The sequence below is a fragment of the Glycine soja genome, chromosome 17 (assembly GCF_004193775.1).
Source record: "Glycine soja cultivar W05 chromosome 17, ASM419377v2, whole genome shotgun sequence".
Lineage (NCBI taxonomy): Eukaryota > Viridiplantae > Streptophyta > Magnoliopsida > Fabales > Fabaceae > Glycine > Glycine soja.
Window position 1 is genome coordinate 6,745,946 of NC_041018.1, and position 22,573 is coordinate 6,768,518.

Here is a 22,573-nt window from a genome sequence, read left to right on the forward strand (position 1 = left end):
TATTTTGTAAATAAAAATTCAAATCTGATTGAGATCCATAGTAGATACAGACCCTTTATTCGAAAGTTTCATTTTCCTTCCAATGTTCTGCTACAAAATTTTCACTGTTTTTCAAAACAGGGAAAATATGATTTTAGTAATAAATTATTGCAATGGATACTCTCCTCCTTACTGTGCCTGTAGCAAAAGAAGGCATAACTTTATCCTGATTAATGAACCGCTTTGGCTAGCTGCTGTCGTATCAGACAAAATGCGCCTGCCCATATTTTTAGGATTCAATTCGTCTCATCCATGTTACGAAAAAATCCAAGGGAAAATGAGAGCTTATATTTTATAACAAGGCTACATCATAAGATAAACGGTTGATATTGAAACAAAATTTAGAAAGTAAGGTACTCACCCACCCACCCCTCCCATCCCATCCCTGTTATGTTATTCATTCATTCTCAAATTTTTTAAAAACTGTTATAATTCTTCTTACCCACCCACCCCTGCACTCCACTTCACCATAAACAAATACTTATGCACACAACCATCTAAAATTCCATTTCTCCTCGCAGAAACATCATGGCCTAGCTGTTTCTTGGATCCGGAGATTCTGGCGTTATTTTAATTTGTATATAATAACTCTTTTTTTATAAACACAGTAACCCACAAGACATGATTTGGTTCCTTCCCGTTGTTCCTCCCTAGGCTCAAACCTTTCTGTGTGTTGTTTCATTGGAGTTCGTAGCATAGTTGTAATGCCTGTAAATCCATGGACCCTCTTCTTCTTATGCATTTCCCTTCTTCTACTTCCATTCCATTCTTTCATAGCTGCTGCAGTGAACCAACAAGGGGAAGGTCTTCTGTCATGGAAGAGAACCCTGAATGGATCCTTGGAGGTATTGAGTAACTGGGACCCAGTTCAAGACACCCCATGTAGCTGGTATGGAGTGAGTTGCAACTTCAAGAAGGAAGTAGTACAATTGGATCTGAGGTATGTGGATTTGCTTGGAAGACTTCCCACTAATTTCACCTCATTGCTTTCCTTAACCAGTTTGATCTTAACCGGAACCAACCTCACTGGTTCAATCCCGAAAGAAATAGGTGAACTTGTGGAACTCAGCTACTTGGACTTGAGTGACAATGCCTTGAGTGGTGAAATCCCAAGTGAGCTATGTTACTTGCCCAAACTCGAGGAACTCCATCTAAACTCCAACGACCTCGTGGGGTCCATTCCAGTTGCAATTGGGAACCTCATGAAGTTGCAGAAGCTGATCCTCTACGACAATCAACTAGGCGGCGAAGTTCCCGGCACCGTCGGGAACCTTAAGAGCCTTCAAGTGTTAAGAGCAGGTGGAAACAAGAACCTGGAAGGTCCTTTACCACAAGAAATTGGCAACTGTTCAAGTTTGGTCATGTTGGGTCTTGCTGAAACAAGCCTCTCGGGTTCTCTCCCACCAAGTCTTGGCTTTTTGAAGAACCTTGAAACCATTGCCATTTACACTTCCCTACTCTCAGGTGAAATACCACCTGAACTTGGGGACTGCACAGAGCTCCAAAACATTTATCTTTACGAGAACTCCCTCACTGGATCCATACCAAGCAAGTTGGGAAACCTTAAGAAACTCGAAAACCTTCTCCTGTGGCAGAACAACCTAGTTGGAACAATCCCTCCTGAGATTGGAAACTGCGACATGTTGTCAGTGATTGACGTGTCAATGAACTCACTAACAGGAAGCATCCCCAAAACTTTCGGGAACTTGACATCACTGCAAGAGCTTCAACTCAGTGTGAACCAGATTTCAGGTGAGATTCCAGGAGAATTGGGGAAGTGTCAGCAACTCACGCATGTGGAACTTGACAACAATCTCATCACGGGTACTATACCTTCCGAATTGGGAAACCTTGCGAATCTAACTCTGTTGTTCCTTTGGCACAACAAGCTGCAAGGTAACATTCCCTCTTCACTTCCCAATTGTCAAAACCTAGAGGCTATTGATCTGTCGCAGAATGGATTGACGGGTCCCATACCCAAGGGGATATTCCAGCTCAAGAATCTCAACAAGCTCTTGCTCCTCTCCAACAATCTCTCGGGGAAAATCCCTTCTGAGATTGGTAATTGTTCCTCTCTTATTCGGTTCCGAGCCAACGACAACAACATCACCGGGAACATTCCCTCGCAGATTGGGAATCTCAATAATTTGAATTTCCTAGACCTAGGGAACAATCGGATTTCTGGAGTTCTCCCGGAGGAGATCTCCGGCTGCCGGAATCTAGCTTTTCTGGACGTACATTCCAACTTCATCGCCGGAAATTTGCCGGAGAGTCTGAGCCGGCTTAATTCGCTTCAGTTTCTCGATGTGTCTGATAACATGATCGAAGGTACACTAAACCCTACACTCGGCGAACTCGCGGCACTCTCGAAGCTCGTTCTGGCGAAGAATCGAATCTCCGGCTCAATTCCGAGTCAACTCGGTTCTTGTTCGAAGCTACAATTGCTGGATCTCAGCAGCAACAATATCTCCGGCGAAATCCCTGGCAGCATCGGCAACATTCCGGCGCTGGAAATCGCTCTGAATCTGAGCCTGAACCAGCTCTCCAGCGAGATCCCTCAGGAGTTTTCCGGCTTGACGAAGCTCGGCATATTGGATATATCTCACAACGTCCTCAGGGGAAACCTGCAATATCTCGTGGGCCTGCAAAATCTCGTGGTGCTGAACATATCATACAACAAATTCTCGGGACGCGTCCCGGACACGCCGTTCTTCGCGAAGCTCCCGCTGAGCGTGCTGGCGGGGAACCCGGCGCTGTGCTTCTCCGGCAACGAGTGCAGCGGAGACGGAGGCGGCGGCGGGAGGTCAGGCCGGCGGGCGAGGGTGGCGCGCGTGGCCATGGTGGTGCTTCTGTGCACCGCGTGCGTGCTGCTGATGGCGGCGCTATACGTTGTGGTCGCAGCGAAACGAAGAGGGGACCGCGAAAGCGACGTGGAGGTGGTGGATGGAAAGGACAGTGACGTGGACATGGCCCCACCTTGGCAAGTGACGCTTTACCAGAAACTCGATCTGTCTATCTCTGACGTAGCGAAATGTCTCTCTGCTGGCAACGTCATTGGCCACGGCCGATCCGGCGTCGTTTACAGGGTCGACTTGCCCGCCGCCACGGGACTGGCCATTGCGGTCAAGAAGTTCCGGTTGTCGGAGAAATTCTCTGCGGCGGCGTTCTCGTCGGAAATCGCCACGCTGGCGCGTATCCGTCACCGGAACATCGTGCGCCTGCTGGGCTGGGGGGCCAACAGAAGAACCAAGTTACTGTTTTACGATTACTTACAGAACGGTAACTTGGACACTCTCTTACACGAGGGGTGCACAGGATTAATTGATTGGGAGACGCGGCTCAGGATAGCGCTGGGCGTGGCTGAGGGTGTGGCTTACTTGCACCACGATTGCGTGCCTGCTATCTTGCACCGGGACGTCAAGGCGCAGAACATTCTGTTGGGTGACAGATATGAACCCTGTTTGGCTGATTTTGGTTTCGCTCGCTTCGTCCAAGAGGATCACGCTTCCTTTTCCGTTAATCCACAGTTCGCTGGCTCCTACGGCTACATTGCTCCCGGTAACTCATCTTATTCCTCTTTTTCATTAATCATTTATTCACATAAATAAAATTTACCATTATTTCTAATTAAATTCACATACATCTTAATTGAAAGTTGATGAAATTGTGTAAAGTTTTATTATATTTTCATTTGTATGAACAATTTATTTATTGAAACGATTCCCATCGTAAACAAAATTTCCTTTGACAGTCACATCTCATTGGGAACAGAATTAATCTTTAATTGAGGGACAGACATATGCTATACTGATTATTAATTACAAAAACTCACATACAACCTCATTTGCCAATTTTTATTAATTAATTAACAAGTTTTAGTTTTATGATTTCCTTAAAATAATAAGCTATACTGATTATTAATTTTAATTAGATGATATCTGAAATTTGAAATTGTAGGTAGAGTTAGGGTGGATATTGGGATTTTTTCACATGAATTTTGATTCACAGAATATAGGGTGCATGGTGAGAGCGGTAAATGGGGACCGTACGGCCATCTATTCTGGCTGAAGGCTTTCATTGATTTGTTGCTTTTTGGGTATGATTAATTGTACATCTGATGTACTTGGTGGCACAAAGTTACAAATTACCTGCATGCATATGCATATAATAATTACATATAACCTTTCTATTTGGACAAGCAAAAGACATGATAGTGCCGGCAGAAAAGCACAATGATCACGAGTCACACACGCAATGCGGCCACCCTAATATGATTAATCGCTGTTGAGCTACTTTACAGACAACAAATGTCTCTTACCTCTCTGTTTAATTCTGAACATGTGGAATCTTGCAGAGTATGCTTGCATGCTTAAGATCACAGAGAAGAGCGACGTGTACAGCTTTGGAGTGGTCCTACTGGAGATAATAACGGGGAAAAGGCCAGTGGATCCATCATTCCCGGATGGACAACAACATGTTATTCAGTGGGTGAGGGAGCACCTCAAGAGCAAGAAGGACCCAATCGAGGTTCTTGATTCCAAGCTACAAGGCCATCCAGACACACAAATACAAGAGATGTTACAAGCACTTGGTATTGCTCTCTTGTGCACAAGTAATCGTGCAGAGGATCGACCCACAATGAAAGATGTTGCTGCATTATTGAGAGAAATTCGTCACGACCCTCCTCCACCAGGTGCTGATCCCCACAAGCCCAAGCCCAAGTCCAACACAACCGAGGCTTCGTCCTATTCCTCGTCCTCAGTCACCCCTGCTCAGTTGCTGCTCCTACAATCTAGTTCAAATTCCTCATCACTTGCTTATTCCTCTTCCTCAGCAGCTGGCTACCACCCTCCAAGGAACCAATCCTGAACTCAAGAAAATTATATTAATTACTATGTTTTCAGCATTTAGATATTTTGTTTGGTTAATTAATTAGTTAGTACTAGTCATTAACTTTAGTGTAATGTGGCAATTGTAAAGGTGCTTTTGAGTATCCTGATTGAAATACAAGGTAAAATGAAATGAGTGTACAGAAGAAGCTTAATTGATTGACACGATTCCATTTCTTCTTAATTACACTTCTTATGTATGTGAGGGGGGGCTACATTCATATATCCATATATGGTATAAAATCAAATGGGGTGGGGGGCTTCCATAAGAGGTTGTTCCCATCAATTCTTCAAAAGAGGGCAATAGTGTGTCGTGTAACTCTGAAAGCCAAAGAGTAAAAGTGGGATATATATGTCAGGTTCAGCATGCAGGAAGGTGGACTATCATTAGGTACTTTTTGAGCCCTCTTTTGCTTCCATTATGATTGTTGCTGATTGTGGAAAAAGAAGTGAGTTGGCTTGTCTTTCGTTCAACTAACTATAGGCCCGCACCATGTGAAGAAGTGTGGGAGCATTCTGCATTGCATTCTAGTCTAGAACAACGCTTATGGGCAAGCAATGACCAATCACAAGCCCACTTTCCGAATATAACCCTTCCAATTACACTGTATAGCAAGTTAGCAACTGGCTTTGCTTTAAATAGTTGACAACTCATTACCATCATGTCATCACACAGGCCAAATGCAAAGTGTTTGTGCTGCATCTCTTCCTTTCTTTTAGCCTCAAATAGGTTTTTTCCAATTTTGTATCACTCAGTATTATTCTATATGGGGTGGGCGCTGTATTTCAAGAGTATATAATTTTTTTTTCTCCTTGATCAAAGGGTGGCATTTTAATGGGGCTCACCAGCTGCACATGTAGACTAATGCGCAGACACTGGCTGTCTGGCCCCGCCTCGTACAAGATATATATGGGATCTTTCATCTATTGCTTTACAAAGAAAAAAAAAACAAATTACATATACGACGAGCTTCCATCAAATAATGAAAATGACAATGAAAGATTACCAAGTAATATATACTTTAGATTTTATTTTTCTTTCCGTGACACGTAAAAAAAAACAAAACCACGTACAATACTCAGATTTAAGTTACTATCATTTTTGCTTGAGCATAGAGAAATTTAGATGCTCACTACTACAACCATATAAGGTATGGCCGCTGATGAGAGTCAATTTTCACATGCAATATGTATGGTCCAAAAGGGAAACATTTTATCCTTAGAAAACATTCCGATAAAGAGAGACCAAAATAAATTACAGGGTCGGGGTCATGTGTCATAGCATCATAGGGTGATGAACTGTTAATTCTTATCTCTTGTCCACGGATTAAGAATAAAATCTAGCTATCAAATTATCATCATCATAGTTGTGTGGAGGGATGAGTGACTTTCAGTAGCGACCAAGCAAACTCGTCTTATTTAAGCCTTAAATTCTATGTCTGACACTAACCATAATTATTGATTGAACATGTGGGCATGGGCTAAGGCTCTCCACTCCATCTAAAAATAATTTTTAACAGTTAAAATTCTCCTTTCAATTCAACCAACAAATACTTCAATTTAATACTCTCTTAGATCTCGAAATCAAAGTTAAATATACTTTGTCGTAATGAGAGGGAGATAATAGACAAACACAATAGTTTGATGGAAATACTTGGCCTTAAAGTTTTCCAACATTAAAATTTATATTATTTTGCATCCAACTTTCTATAGTGACAGAAGTAAAGTATAATCCTAACCTCCATTTTTACTGAGGATTTTTCCAGTGGGATATAAGAGTCATATCATGGATAACCCAGAGATTTCAGCGAGCAAACTTGGTAATTAAGCTTCACCAGCGAGTCAAATGACATGGAAGGCTGATTATACTGTAATTCCTATAACTACACATAAGGATAAATATATTTCTCACCAAAAGGTTGCAGATTATTGGAACACTAGAGAATTCATATTGAGAGAAGATATGTTCAGTGTAATAATAAATATTGTACATGGTGAATCCAATACCTATGAAGTACCAACTCTAATACGGACACAACACCGAAATACAGCTAATGTTTAAGATATAGAATGTTGGAACACCACGTGTATATAATAATAAGTGTTATTTCGTATGAATAATGACCTTCATACCTTATAGATAGAGTATTAAGAGAGATATATGATTTCACAATGTGGCCTTTACAAAAAATAAAATAAAATCCTAACATTAGAGGATAAATCATATCTCTTAAACGTTAAAACAATTAATTAACTCTTATAAAAATGAGTCTCACAAAAAAGTGCTATGAGTGAGCCTAACAATACTTATCATATAATTTAATTTTTTTTGTTATATTTTTTAATGATAGAAATGTTTAAGAAGTGTTTATTCTTTATAACCGAGAGTAAGTGTCACCTCATTCTCTTGACTCCTGTTTAAACTATGTTGAAAAGGTATCTAAACTATGTCGTAGTTGTTTGAGAAAAAAAATATTATATATTTTTTAATTGTGACACTATGGAAGGGCATTTGATATGTGTCCAAGTGGTGTTCAACAAGTGTGATGTAAAAAAAGTGTGATACGTTGACATGTTATTTTATAAAGGTATTCTTGTTTCTTAGATGTATATCGAGTTTGATTAACATTTTGTAAAGAGAGGCTAGTTATTTAGTTCTCCCAGTACTTCTCCTTTTTTATTTTCTTCTGAATATCCAAATTTTCTGTGCATAAGTAATAATCTTTTGAAAGTGAAGGATTGCTATTTCGTCTCCTTTCAAAGATGTCATTGTTCATAATTTGAACGATGCGTGCATTTAGGAAGTAAGGTGGTATTTGTGTTGGATCACAAAAAATGGTCTGTCTATCATTTCCATTACTTTTTGTGCTTGATCATGCCTTGTCAGTTCTATGCAACTATTTTTTATTTACACGGTTGCTTTTCTGGAATTATAATCATAAATAGACTCTTGGGTTGTTTCTTTTGATATATATTTGTTGCCGTAGCAAGCTCCTCCAAAATCCACTGTGGCTCTTTACACAAACACACACCGTTACCAAAAGCAAATATTGGTCCTTTCCTTTCAAGGTCTAATGACAAAAGTGATCCCTATTTGGGTTAAACCAATACATTCCATAGTATTAGACATTATGAGTTGCTATGCATGTGTCTGTTGGATCCAGTTTCCTTCACCGAATTTATGAACAATCCACGGGTGAGTTGAAGTTTTTTTAGCTTTTAATTCTTCTGGCAGGATCTTCGCTGATATTTTCTAGTCATATAGTTGGTCACAGGTCATATATAACAGGCACGATGAATAAATTACTTGAGACAAATAGAAATTAATGAGATAGTTTCAGAGTTTCGGAATAAGCAGCAGAGCAATGCAATGCATAATGTTAGAATAAGCAGCAGAGCAATGATTGATTAAAAAATTAGTTAGGAATATTTTTTTATATTTCTGAGAATAATTAAGACATATATTTGATTAAATTATTTTTTCTTGTAAATATATATTATAATTACTAAAATATTTTTATTATGTTAAAGATGTTTTCTTTTCTTCATAAAATAAATAACTTTATTATAAAATCAACAAATGTCAAACAAATTATACTTAAAATATTTTATTATATCTCATGTTCTTATGATAAAATTTCTCTCAGTATTCCTTTAAAATTCATGAGATTCATGATAAATAAAAATTGACACATGAGATTATACTTAAAATATTTTTTTTTAATGGAATCTTTGTTGAATGACAAAAATTAGATAATATAGATGAAGAAATTATTAATAGGAAAGTATGATAATGAGTAAAAAGAAAGTATATGTATATTTTTAGTCATAAAAGGAATTTTATTCCATGGGAATAAAATTTTTCTAAATATTGACGGAAAATGAGATTATTATTTATCGAAGTAAAAAATACATTCAAAATTAATTAATTTATTATTTCATAACAAAGATGAGATTATTCAGACTCAATTAACTGAGTTAAATTCTTTAATATTATATAGACATCCTACTCAATTAATTGAGTTAAATTCTTTAATATTATATAGATAATGTGTATGAAAGATTGTCAAAAATCTTACTTTTTAACTATGAAATAAGCTTTTTAAAAGACGAAACTTTTCAAAATTAAAAATATGTAAATATCACTTAAAAGAAATAATGTATTAAAAAGATAAAATGATCAACTTTACTATCAATTGAAAAAAAAAATCAAATCAATTTTATCATAATAATTTAGTAAGTAATTTTCCACCTTAAAAAAGTCTTATCTTCAAATTCACTTTAGGCTTAGATCATATAAATTTGACTGCCCTAACTGAGATAATGTGTCAAAGTTCCTGAAGTATAGAAAAACATTTTCCATTTTTATTAGAATCGGTGGCATAAAATGATTTATTGTCTGTAAATATTGAGAAAGATGACATGTAGTTTATTAGTCGCATTAGATGGTATAACCGATAGGGTTGTAAGAAAGGGGTTATAGTTATTCAGGAGAGGATTGTTATTTACACCTCTAATCTTTTGAAAATATTGTGAAAAGACAGGAATGGCCCTTTCATGGTTTCCCTATACCGCTCTCTCTTCCGTTTCACCGTCCGCTGCACCTCATTCTCCGTCTTCTTACCTCTTCTTTCTCCTTCTCTCACCTTATTTTTATTATTGTGTCTAACGAGAAGTTATTTTGTTTATTGTAGTTCTGTTGTGCAATTGTTATTTTCTCAAAATTTATTCATGTTAATCATTTTTTTCCTGATATTAATAATTATTTTTTAGTTAATGTTTTAATTTTTTTTAAGTTAATGTTTGTACTTAATTTATAATTTTTGTTATTGTAAATTTTTAACGTTTAATATATCTAATGTTTTTGTTAATACATTTTTTTTATTAGTTAATGTTTTTAAACTCCATATAATCCTACTCAATATAATCATTACTTACATATACAAGTTGACAGTAATAAATATTAAGTAATATTTTGCTACCTTTGATAACATCCATAATTATTTTTCTTCAAACAGCAAGCAACATAACTTCACTTATTCAAATGAATTTAAGATTATGGGGACATTCAAGCAATATTCTCTTGAGAAGTTGATATCATGTCACCATCATAATAACCAATAGAAAAAAAATTATTCTTTTAAGAAATTTAGTAAATATGAAAACACTAGAATGTGCTGCCTCATACCACCACTAACTCGTGATTTTATGTCTTCTAGGGGTGGAATATATGTTGCCAACGGAATCTGTGGGAAGGACATTTTTGGAATAAAAAAGGCACTCATGTGGGTAGTGAGAATAACAATTGTGAGGTGAGAATAGCAGCTCTCTATTCAGCAAAACTGTGGGTCTGCTTATGCTTTCGGTTGGAATCTAGCCAGGAAAGGCTAGTGTTGGGCTGTTACTTCCTGTATTCTTTCTAGAATGTTTTTTACCTTCCGGATTGGTCACTTGGAAGCCGAAAAAGAGGTGCGTTCTGGAAGCCATAAAGGAGGTGCACTAAGCAATAGCCCTGATCTTGCTGCTAATTAGGTCAATGGATACCCATACTTATTGGGCTGATATATGCAAAACATAGCAAGGCCTGCTTTAAAGAAACTTTTTAAATCTCTTATATACTTATGATGGAAAAAAAGAAGAAGGTGATATTGTTTTATGGAAGAAAAAAAAACTCGACGAAAATGTAGCAATATGTGCCCACTAGCCATTACTTTACGCCCTCCATTCTACACAAACTTTGTATATAGTTTATTTTCTTTATTTCTCTTGTATATTAATAATGAAATTATCTGTCAAAATAAAAATTAAAATAATTGAACATCGATTTCATTTAAATTATAAGCTTCAATCTACAAAACTTGTGAAATAAAGCATCAATCACATAATAGTTAGATGATAAGGTTATTATTGAAAATTAAATTTATAGCATATACTACTTCATTAATCACCAATAACCATCGTGACTTCTTAATAGAACTAGTTATTTATGGGCTTGGGTTTACGGACAATTCCTTTAAACCATTAGTTATACGGGTTTAAGTCTGTGATTAATGGGCCACTTCATAGACCAATTACTTTTTAAAAAATATTAATTACTATTTTATACTTTTATTTTTTAATTAAGTATTTGGCTAATTATTATTTGGTATTTTTTTAATTATGTTATTAGTACGCAATATCCATTCAGACAAATGACTTATCGGTTAGTATTTGGTATTTAATTAATATATGTCAACCTTCATGTTAGTATTTATAATTTTTTGATGAAAAAATCTTAATACTAACGAGTGTCCAAAGTTAAGAAGTAAGGACCACTCTAAAGTAATCGCGCCACACCTATATCAAACATGCATGATGCACTTGTCTCTATAAGGCATTTCCATGTCACTTCAAACTATCTTTGTTACATTTTTAGTTTCTTCCAAAATTTATAAATATAAATACAATTACTACAATAACTAAATAAATGATAGTATTCCGTTAACTAATATTAATTTCCAGAAAGCTAATTATGTTTCTTTTAATTAATTAATTAAAGATTTTTGCTTTTATGTTAATAATTATATATTTATACGTTGTAATGTGACTGTCTTGGTTAGCTCTCCTCCGGACATGTCTCCCTTATCGTAGCTGACGTTTACTTTTCTTCGCTAGGAACTGTGGTAGTTGGGGTGTACCCCCACCTTGTGTGTTTTAGATTGTATTTTTCTCTATCCTAATGAAGCTGTACCTCAAGTATACATAGCGTAAATACCATTATTGCTTTAGACAACCGAAGCGTGTTTATGCTTGATTTAAAAAGGAAACGCTGATTAATTAGTTTGGAGAAATTTTGGTACTTTTGAACATGGTGGACACTTCAAGTGGCATGGAGGACTTCATCCAGCAACTAAGACTTTTAGTGAGAAGAAAATCCTACAAAATACTTTCATAGACTAGACACTTCAACACTGAGTAGTAAAAGAGATAAATAATTTTTTTATACGTAATTTGAATCATAAAAATATTCCCATAGACATAAAATGTCTTATATAATGGTAAATTACAGATAAAATGGTCAAGCAGTTACTGTGGGTTTTGAACCACTTGTTTAGGCTCAAAATGGATCCAGAACAAATCTTATCTTATTAATATCCACTTATTGGATAAATGCCTACGAGAACCACAGAGAATGGAAGTGACGAAGGTAATAAAATGTTCATGCTTTACTCACATATAATACAGAAAGAATGAAATTCTGATTTAGTTCATGTATAAAAATACAATAATTTAATTTTTATGTTAAGTTTATGAGATTATTTAATTATTAAATTATAATATTAAATGATCAAAATTTTTAAGAATTAATTTCATATTAAATTATAAAATTCAAGATTTATCATAAAATTACACACACGAATAATTGTCACATTTTTTTACACATGACTAATTGTCACATTTTTGTATGCATTTAAAGATTAAACTAAATTTTTTATTCTTTTGATAACTACACTGTATTTATTTTTTTATAATCCAGAAACATAACTGTACGGAAAGGTACACTGCCACTGCCGCACAATTTTGAATATGACATGTACTATTATAGTATTACTAGTTTTTCGTTGTATACATACTTTCCCTCTAAGAAATAAAGAAAGTAGCTCTTGTTGCTTGCTATAGTGTTGCGTTTGCTGACATTACATCCTACAAGAAAGTGCTCTTGTTTGGTCTCTTGCTTCATATGCGAATCATCTTTTCATAAGCATTTCCAGTTTGAGCCAGCATAATCCCAAGCCACTAATAAAAACTATTCTTCCATTTCCTTGTATACATACACTCTTCTATCATACGCCTCTGGAGTCCTGTGTAGACCATCACTGTCCTTTATTCTTTAATCGAATGTGGTGGGGATCGCTTTGTTGTCACGCAAGGAAGCGTCAGTTATTGGCTTACAATTCTACCCTTCTAAATATATACTCTACTATTATTATTATTATTATTCTTTTGAAAAGATCCATATCTTGTGTCACTTCACAATGCCACCAACATCCATTAGGACACTAGCCACTAGGATGCTAATGCCTAATAATATGCTATGCTAGTAACACCAGCAACTTATTTTCTAAAGACCCATGTGCTCCCTTCTTTTTTCTTTTTTGTCTAGTTTCGGATGGTCTAAGATTTAATAAAATGAGATGCAGTTATGACATTGACTGTTAGCTTTCAAGGAATTTGGCTTGAAAAAGGTGTTATTTAGTATTTTTATTTTGCGTGGTTCTATAAGAAACTGGATTTTGTTACCTAGATTATCGCCGAGGACTCAAAATTCAAACAAGAAAAATGTTTTATTATGCATTGTATTGTATTTCCCAATATGTAGTATTTAAGCCTTTTTTTTCTTCTTCAAGTTTACTCGTGGAAAAACACAAGCTTGGTAGGGAAAACGATTGTTCACCATTAGTTGGTCTTGGGTTTCGCTGTATTCAAAATTAATTGCGGCCACTACATACACATTAAATTATTCTCTTTTTATTTACCAAGAAGATATAGAAGGTTCATTATTAGGTTGTAATTTGCTTAATAATACTATAGCAGAGAAGATATAGAAGGTTCAACGCATTTAGTCTTCGAAATTTGTTTGTTACTTGCTTCTTTGTAGTTCCCCCCACATGCAAAACCATATATAACGGATGGATTAGCACTTAATTAGCAGTAAAATATATAACTTACACTGGATTTTGTTTAGGAAGCATGGAAAATTGTGGTTCCATCTAGGCAAGACAAGATGCATTACAGGATCATTGACTAAATAAAGTCAACTACACCATCCGCAAGTTTCAAGTTTCTTAATTTGAATTGAAACGGGGAAAGAAATAGGAATTGAAGAAACACAAAACCCCTCGATTTAATGCTATAAATTGACAACATATTTTTCGTAGATTTACATCATCTCTATTATCAGAACAAACTGTCTCTAACCTGTTAGCCAAAACCAAAATTATCAAATATAGCCAAACCATGCGAAGCTTTTGATGAAAGCAAAATCCCCAAAAGAAAATTTTTAAAAAAAGGGAGAAAATAAAAAAAATGTATATATATATATATATATATTTATAACAGAGAAGCCTGTATAATTAATAGGAGTCAATATTATATATATATATATATATATAATTCATGGGCATCTCACATTCCTTCCAGGACCTCCATAATAAAAGTAAGTTCCCCAAACACTGTTTGATCCCATCCTTATGTCATAGCAATTGGAATGGTCAGCCAACTGGTGAATATTTGATAGAGGAAGCAAGTTATTGTCCCAATCAACAACTTGTAAGTTTCTAAAATATGCTGCTTTTCTAAACCCTTCTCCTGAAAAATGGCCACTACCCATTTGAGTGCCAGTGTGGTAGCCCCTTGAACGAGAATTCACAATTTCCCCTCCAAATTGCACCATGCTTGCATGGTTTCTCAAGTGACTAAACAAGTATGCTGGCCAGTACCCAACTAGAAGCCCCGACCCAAACTCCAGCCACCAATGTCCATGCTTTGGGTCCTATACACATAGAATTTCGTTATGGTATGGTATCTAAGAATAATTAAAGCAAAAGGAAATACCACATGTTAATTTTTTTTTATTTGTAGAAATCAAAGACAGAGAATTTACACATCTATTCAACCAACATGTTAGTATGTTACAGCTTGAGTCCAACTGTCTAAGCTACATTAATGTGTTTGCATAAATGCAAACACCAAAGTTTTTTCCCCTTCTGGGCTAATTAATTAATGCATGTCTTAGTACTATGATAAAGTGGTTGATTAGTGATTACCATTATCAATGATATTATTGGAGGAGAATGAAACTGAGAAAAATAAGCGGCAAGACAATTTTTTTTCCTTCTTATCTTATCTAGGCTCGAGATGCCAGTTAGAGCAAAACCAAAATAAAAAAAGAAAAGCGTGAACCGTGAAATATTGCTTTAATAAAGGAAGGAAAGGAAAAAGGCTCAGCTAGAGTCGACCCCATGAAGGACACTCGTACTAGGAAAGCAAGGGAATCTTCCATTTGAATATCAATAACATGCAGAAAAATTCAAAAAAAAAAAAAAGTAAACGAATTATTGCTTCACTTAGATACGATTTTCTTAATTCTTAATTGGATTATGCATGTTTAACCTTACTTTGTCAATGTAAACAAGTTGTGAAAAATAGCAAATAAAGGTTTGGAAAGCATAAAAGCTCAAATTAACAACAAATCACCTTCCAAGCCATTGAGCCTTTTGTGTTAAAGGACTCTATTTTCTCCTTAATTGGTGTTTTCTTTTTGGTTGACTTTAGGTGTTGAATTGCTTTGGGAAAAAAAAGAAAAAGACTCACCTTCCAAACCATTAATCCAATATCAAATTGTCTGCCATTGTAGATGGATCTTGGTGAGATTGCAGCCCCTATTGCTATCCTGTTGTTGGTTTGGACAAATCCTGAACATAGTAAGTTGTAGCATCCTGTTGCTTGATATGCATCCGTCTATCAAACAGCATATATTGTTAAGATGTGAAAGAAAAGAGGGTACAAGGAAACCAAAGGAAGAAGAAAGAGACAGATGCACTACTTACTGTCCAATAAGTGAAGAACCTAGGATAGTTGTCTCCATATAGCTCAGGACTTACCTGAAGGAAAGTATGCTTGTTATTTAGCTAGAAATTGATGGACTAAAAACTAAAGCAAATCACAAAGAGAAATTTAATCCTAGTACTTTCTTCAACACCTTCACAACATTTAGTACTAAAAAAAATGGATGAATGTGATTTTGTGGCCAAGTGTATATGAACATGCCTGCCATCCAGCTTCTATGGTATTCAGATCATTACCAAACGATCCAGCAATAACCCATATCTGTGACAAACTGAATTCGTATGGATCGGTTACGCTAGGCGTCCACACGTTTATGCTTGCTTTTGCTCCATAGTATTGATCTCCATTTACAGAAACAACTGCATGCTGCAACATGATGTGTGCCAAAAATCAAAATTAACAGTAAACATACACATATGCATGCATGGGAATGATTTTTTCCTACAGTGTTCTTAGGCCTTTTATTTATTCAAATATTTATTTCGATTTTTTTAGCTCCTGCTGGAAAATTTTGTAGGGGATACAAAGGGAGTAATGATTTCGATGTTACTTTTTGGTGCACATAGGAGGCAAACTTTTCTAAGTAGTGTCCCTTCAATATCTTATGTTTTTGCAATTCATGTTGAAAATTTTTGATGGATTAGGAAAAAGCAGGGTTATTCTTTTCTTTCTGACAAGGAAAAGAATGGAAATGAATACACAGAATGCTGAAAAAAAGATAAGAGCAGAGATTTTCCTTTCCAATGAATGCATTGTGAGGAATGGAAACAATAGTAGGGTAAAGATTGAATTGGAAAATGAAAGTTCAATTTGTTCTACATTCAACAAATTACATTTGTAAGCACTGACCTCATGACCAGTGCCTGTGGAGTCCCTCCGTACATTTCTTGGTTTTCTTCCAAATCTTCTAACGGAGCTTGCTCGTAGAAAATCTTGTTCAGTTGTTCTTCTGATTGGAACAGTTCCTTCTGGGCATGCTTCACCAGAATCAGTCCAAAGCTGAAAGCTCTCTATGACTGTTTCTCCATTGGTGTGAGTGTGACCCTTTGGCCTTTCTGGTGGATCCTGTAAACCTTAAGCCTCTTACTTTCTCAGTCTCTCAAATAAAATTCAATCCTCAAAATAAAACCTTTACACTAAAAGATGGGTAGTGGCTACATTGGAATTCCACTATTCAGAGGAATGTGGTAATATCTGAAATGCAAAGCAAAGCCATTTATTTTCCTTGGCAACGAGATGGATGAAATTAATTAATTACCAATGGTCTTTGCCCTTTGAGTTGAGGATGGTCAAAAGCAGGTTGCTGATGAGACAAAACACAATCAATCAAATCCCCATCTGGACTCTGCAAGAAAAAGGAACAGAAAAACATAGATCAGTGAATCAGGGAGAAGGAAAATGCAGTGGTGTGTCATTGTCACAGGTTGTAAAAGCAAAGCAAAGGAAAAATGCCTTAATTGTTTTAACAGCAGGCTTGTTGCTCTTGTTGAGATGAGCTCTGATTCTCCTCAACTTTTGCAACACTGCAGAAGGTCTCAATGTGTTGTTATTAGCATGGAAGTGAGAGAGTGCTGCTGGCAAAGTTGAAGAAGAATTGGAGGCAATGGTGGGGTGAGAGAATGCTGTGCCAATTGAAGTAACAAGTAGCAGCAAAGCAACAAAAGCATGTAGCATAGTATTTTGGGAAGTGGAAGAAAGAGCCAATTTCAGGGAATATTGATTTTGTTGCTGTGAGCTTGTTTCTTCTGTGGCATCATGATTTGCTTGTATGCATTGGTGTTGTCTTGTTGTGTGATGAGCTGCAAAAAATAGCTCTTTCTGATGTTGTTTTGTCCAGGAAACTGAATATCCCTTCATGTCCATACAAAACAGAAGAAGAACAACAACAACCCCCCCTCGTTTTGTTGGCTGCCTTGACGTTTTCAAATTATAAACAAAACAACTTCTACTGGTCCTAACCAGAGAGAGAGAGAGAGAGAGAGAGAGAGAGAGAGAGAGAATAATAGTGATTTAAATTTTATGCTCCCACCACACTACACCACACCATCAAAACTAGCACCAGCACACAAAATAGACCCAGGCCACGGATAGGTGGGGTTGCATTTTCCAAGTTTATCTTTTACCTCTCTAACAACAAAGGACTCTGTAGACAGACACTGGGATAATTAAACACGGGAAAAAGAAAAAAAAAACTTAACCAAGAGTTATGTTATGTGATGCATGTTGCATTATGGATTCTTCTTGTTTTATTCCTCTCTGTTGGATTTTGTACTAAATAAATAGTGTAGCATTTTAGTTAGGCACGCAATTAATTCGAATAGGAATATAAACTGAAGCAATTACGTTGGAATATATATCTACTACAAACTGCAGTAACTTTTGTTTGAATGTAATAAAAAAAACACTGAAGTTGTCGTTTAGTGTTTTTGTTCTTATTGAGTTGAACTGAAAACTCTTCCGCTTAACTACTTAATGGCAGAAAATGTAATTATTAAAACTGTAAATAAACTGACAGTTTCGTACCCTGACTTGATTACGTTAATTTAAGAAATAAACTACTTTAGAGTAATAATAAACAAATTCCCCTACGTAAGTAATTAAGTAACCCAATTCACAATTTTACTTTGATAAATGTCTTTAGGATGTTGGTTATAAAATTAAAAGTGATATATTTTTAACTAAAACATTACTAATGTACTCTATTATATATGGTTTAATTTTTAATATGTATTAACGTAATTTTAAATAAAAATCATTTACTAATTTTGTTAACCAATATGCATAAGATCCTTCTTAGTAAAGACTCTTTTCAACTTTTTAATAATTAAAAAGTGAACACCTTAAAATCTGTGACAACTCTATAAAAATAAGAGTCCCATCAATTATCATTTTCCACATTTTTTTAAAAAATGTTTTGAGTATTGATGTTAAGCCACTTAAAATTGTTTAACTAGTGTGTCAAACCGGTTCACCTTCCCCATGTCTTGTGTACATTTGAATTCAACTTTTTATATGTATATACAGATTATATGTATTTTTTATTGAAAATAATTTTATTTAAATCAAATAGAACTATCATGATTGAAATTTTTTTATGAGTATTTAAGTTAGAATTCAAACTTTAAATTATTAATTGAACTGGAATAATTTCACGTTGATTTTTTTTTTTTGACAGAAATTTCAATGTTAGTTGATGTACGCCATTTTGGTGTTGATTTGAATTCAAGTTTCATCCTGATTTGTCTTCCTATGGTTGTATTATACCAGTACTAGTAAATTTTTTCATTTTTGTGCTGGCATCCTATTTCTGTTCCAACTTCCAACCCCACTGCATATTATTTCGCTCTCCCCTGGGGATATCTGCTTTTACTTTCCTCTGCTCATATTATTAATTGCATTTGATACGGTCCAAGAGAAATTGACTTTAAGATTATGGAGCTACCTCCAGTGAAAGAGGCACCAGACACCAAAGCAACTTTAATGGGCCATGCCTAATAATTATATTTATATCCATTGGCAACAGGCTATCATGAATGGTGTGGAGGAGCAAGGAAACAACAATCACAACTTATTATTAGTCCTAACTCCTTTTTGACTGATTGTATGTGGATAATTAGGTTGATTATGAAAATGTTACTGTCTTTGTTCTAACCCACCAAAAGGTGCATGTTTAGGCTAATCCCCATTTGCTACATCTAATACTATTTCTCAAGCACATTTGTAGTTAAAATCCTAAAATCAAACTATTCAATTTTGTAAATATACATTAGAGATTTATATACTTAGAGTAAGATGAATGAGCTAATAAGTAATCAAGCCTTTAACATTATTATCACAGCGCATAGCAAAAACTAAAACCGAAACGCATTTGTTCGAGTTTCAAATCCATTTATCCATTTTAGCGTAATGTTATTTTCACTAAAAGTTCATATAAAACTCTTTACAATAAAGAAAGGGAAAAAAAAGAGAAAATATAAAATAAAATAAATAGCGTTATCTTCTTCTCTTTTTTTTTTATAGTGAAAATAACGTTATCTTCTTTCACTTTCCAATGACCAAGTTTTTGTGTTGTTAGGTTCATCCCTTGAAATTTAAACTTATATATGTACCAAACTCCAGTGTCGTAACTTCTGTAAATTGTAACGACGAGCAAAAGAAGAAAATGAGTCAATAACTTAATAGTAGAAAATATTGTCCTTAGTTGATAGAACTAACTATTCTTACACCCTCCCGAGTTTAATAAAATTTTATTTGATATCTTTCTTTCTCTTTTTTAATTCTAATAGTTTTTTCTAATTTAGATAATAATACAAGGGTGCTTCTGGTTACCCGTTAACTATGTACAATTATGGCTTGTTTTCACGTCAAATACTCGAGAAAAAAAATGTATAATCTAGTTACTATATAGCTTGAGCATAACGTGCGTCTAATATTCAGGACTTGTCTTTCCTTCTCATTAACACTGATATTCTCTATATTACAAGAGGATACAGTAATGTGGGAGAAAAAATTATTCAATGTAATGAGACGTTTGCATTGATAGGAGAAATATTTTTTTTAAAACCTGCGAATCATGATTCATAGTATCATGAGTATGAGTATTGAAAATGATTAAAATTCATTTGATTATATAATTAGTTTTAAACATGATCCAAAACTGAGAAATTGTTTTTGTCCTAGTGATACTGGCTTAGTCTCAAAAATCTAAATTTGAATCTTATGGATGTAAATAAAATGAGTGAAAAAGGGACTCGAATAGAACTTATCATTTTTTTGATAGAGATTAGTTATCTAATAAATTAGCTTTTCATCTTAATTTTTTTTAGCTTTTGTTTTATTATTTTTTATTATGACCTTTATGCTTTTAATTAGTTCATCTATTAATTTTACCAAACCCAGTCATAAGCTATCGAGATATGTTGTTTTTCAAACACTTGTGTTTTGGTCATACAAACTGGCAAGCTAACTAAAATAGCTTGTTGAATACTACTCTAAATCAAATCAAATTAATATTTATTTTTAATTAATTATCTAATTGAAGGAGATTATTATTTTAGTGATTATTATAATAACTTAAATTTCTTCAATTATGTATAATAGAATATTTGAACATTTTCAATATTTATTAATTAATTTTAAAAAATAAATTAAAGGTTTCATATGTCTATATATGTTTGATATTTGACTCCTATAAAATAGGAAATGCACTTTACAAGATAATATGAAATAATAATAATTCCTTTGAAAATTAATGGTTGATATTATAATTAATTTTAAACTTTGTTTATATATTATTATTATTTTGATTATTACAATTATTAGCCATTAATTTTTTAATCAACAATTCTAAGTGCATTTTATCCTCTACAGTGCACCTCTCACTTTAGAGTACTAGTACATCCATTAATCTTTGATTTATATTTATTATTAGTAAAATAATACTTTTCTTGAATATTTTTAAAATTTATATTCATTCATAAATTTAGAAATACTTACAAAGTAAGGCACACTTTCTATTTAAAAGCAATGTTAAATTTAAACTTAAACAAGCCTGCTTTTTTACTTTTATAATTACAAAAAACCACAACCATCAAAAGGGTTCAAGGAGAATAAGAATCGTTTACATGACATGCCTTCCATAGAGGGCAGCATGTTACTACCGGTTAAAGTTTTGATCAGATAATATAATTACCATATATGTATGTAGCATATGATTAATTATGCAAACGGAATAGAAAGATGTATTCCTATATATCTAGCATAGCAACCTAGCTAGTAAAAATTCTCTTGGGCGGAGAGTTATGTTATGGCCACTAAGCAAAGAATTTGTGACTGTGTTGTTGTGTTACGAAGCACAAAAGTATGGGCCCATGCACTCTGGTAATCTTTTTAGGGTTGTGATAAGGCAATGGTGATGCTTCCCACTATTCTTTTTATTTTCTCTCTTCTTTTAACAAATCCCCACTCTCTCACCAAACTTGTGGAGATAAATACTCGAGAAGCGCTAGCTGCACTAGTCAGCATGAATATTGGTCCATAGTGAGTCGCGGATATAGAAACATACAACCTACAATCGAAGGAGATTTAATATATATATATATAAACTTTTTTTTAGTCATGGCCTTTCGAAAAGTGAGTCTCAATATATATTAAACAGATTCCCGCAAAGAACTTTACAAATTTCAATTACATGCATTCCTAGAAGTTCATACTTCATAGTTCTTGTCGTAAAAGTGTGATTTTCTGGCATAAGCAAATATATATAGAATCGGTTCGCTGGATTTTGCTAAAGGCTGCCACGCTGAGCGTGCTTTTAAAAGGAATCAGCATCTGATGACCAATTTAAAATACACGATAGAGAAAGTTCAGAAGTAGTGGAGCTGATATTCGTGATAACGGGCACTGAAATTCATCTTCACGGAGGAATAACTATTGAACCAAACAAAGAATTAAGCGCATAATTTTCTTGTATTTTGCTAGATATATTGATAATATAAACTATGTCTGAATATTGATTTACTATTATTTTGGACCTTGCTTAATCTTAACTCAATAAACTTAGATGCAGCCAACTTAAGGCTAAAATTAAGTTCTTATCAACTTGGGGATAATTCAAAAGGTTTCATTATCGTGTTAGATAGAGGTGACAAAATGAATTTCGCCACAATTTAAGTTGTGAGTTATATCTAATCAAGTTAAGATCATTCTGATGCACTTTAAACTTCTAGAATGATCTTATCAAATGAGACATATAATAAAAGACAACAAAACTCCATGTTTTAGGCATAACTTTTACTCTAGTTGCCTATATTTCTAAAATTTATTGATTTTAGCATCAAAGTTCCACAAATAACCTCCCTTCTCTTTTGAATAGGATTCAATCTAGATCCTGCTTGAAGACTTATACATACATATAGTAACTTTAATTTGTTATTGTTAAACTAACACAAGATATTGTTAGGTCGATTGTATCCATATAAGTGGAGATTTGATCTATTGGTGTTTTTTTATTAGATAAATATATTCTACTATAATTA

The 22,573-nt window shown here is 34.4% G+C and overlaps 2 protein-coding genes across 2 annotated transcripts; one reads left to right on the plus strand and one right to left on the minus strand.

The window, feature by feature from the left end:
* The first annotated feature begins 392 nt into the window (after window positions 1-392).
* Window positions 393-5,112, plus strand: LOC114393643 (LRR receptor-like serine/threonine-protein kinase). The gene is made up of 2 exons (XM_028355016.1): window positions 393-3,597; window positions 4,394-5,112. Exons 1-2 carry the CDS (start codon window positions 744-746, stop codon window positions 4,906-4,908), a joined length of 3,369 nt encoding a protein of 1,122 aa, XP_028210817.1. The 5' UTR covers window positions 393-743; the 3' UTR covers window positions 4,909-5,112.
* Window positions 5,113-13,787: 8,675 nt separating this feature from the next.
* LOC114392016 lies at window positions 13,788-17,753 on the minus strand. The gene is made up of 7 exons (XM_028353056.1): window positions 16,989-17,753; window positions 16,795-16,881; window positions 16,386-16,601; window positions 15,738-15,902; window positions 15,518-15,571; window positions 15,282-15,428; window positions 13,788-14,460 (listed from the first exon to the last, which is right to left on the minus strand). Exons 1-7 carry the CDS (start codon window positions 17,397-17,399, stop codon window positions 14,083-14,085), a joined length of 1,458 nt encoding a protein of 485 aa, XP_028208857.1. The 5' UTR covers window positions 17,400-17,753; the 3' UTR covers window positions 13,788-14,082.
* Between the last annotated feature and the right edge of the window lie 4,820 nt (window positions 17,754-22,573).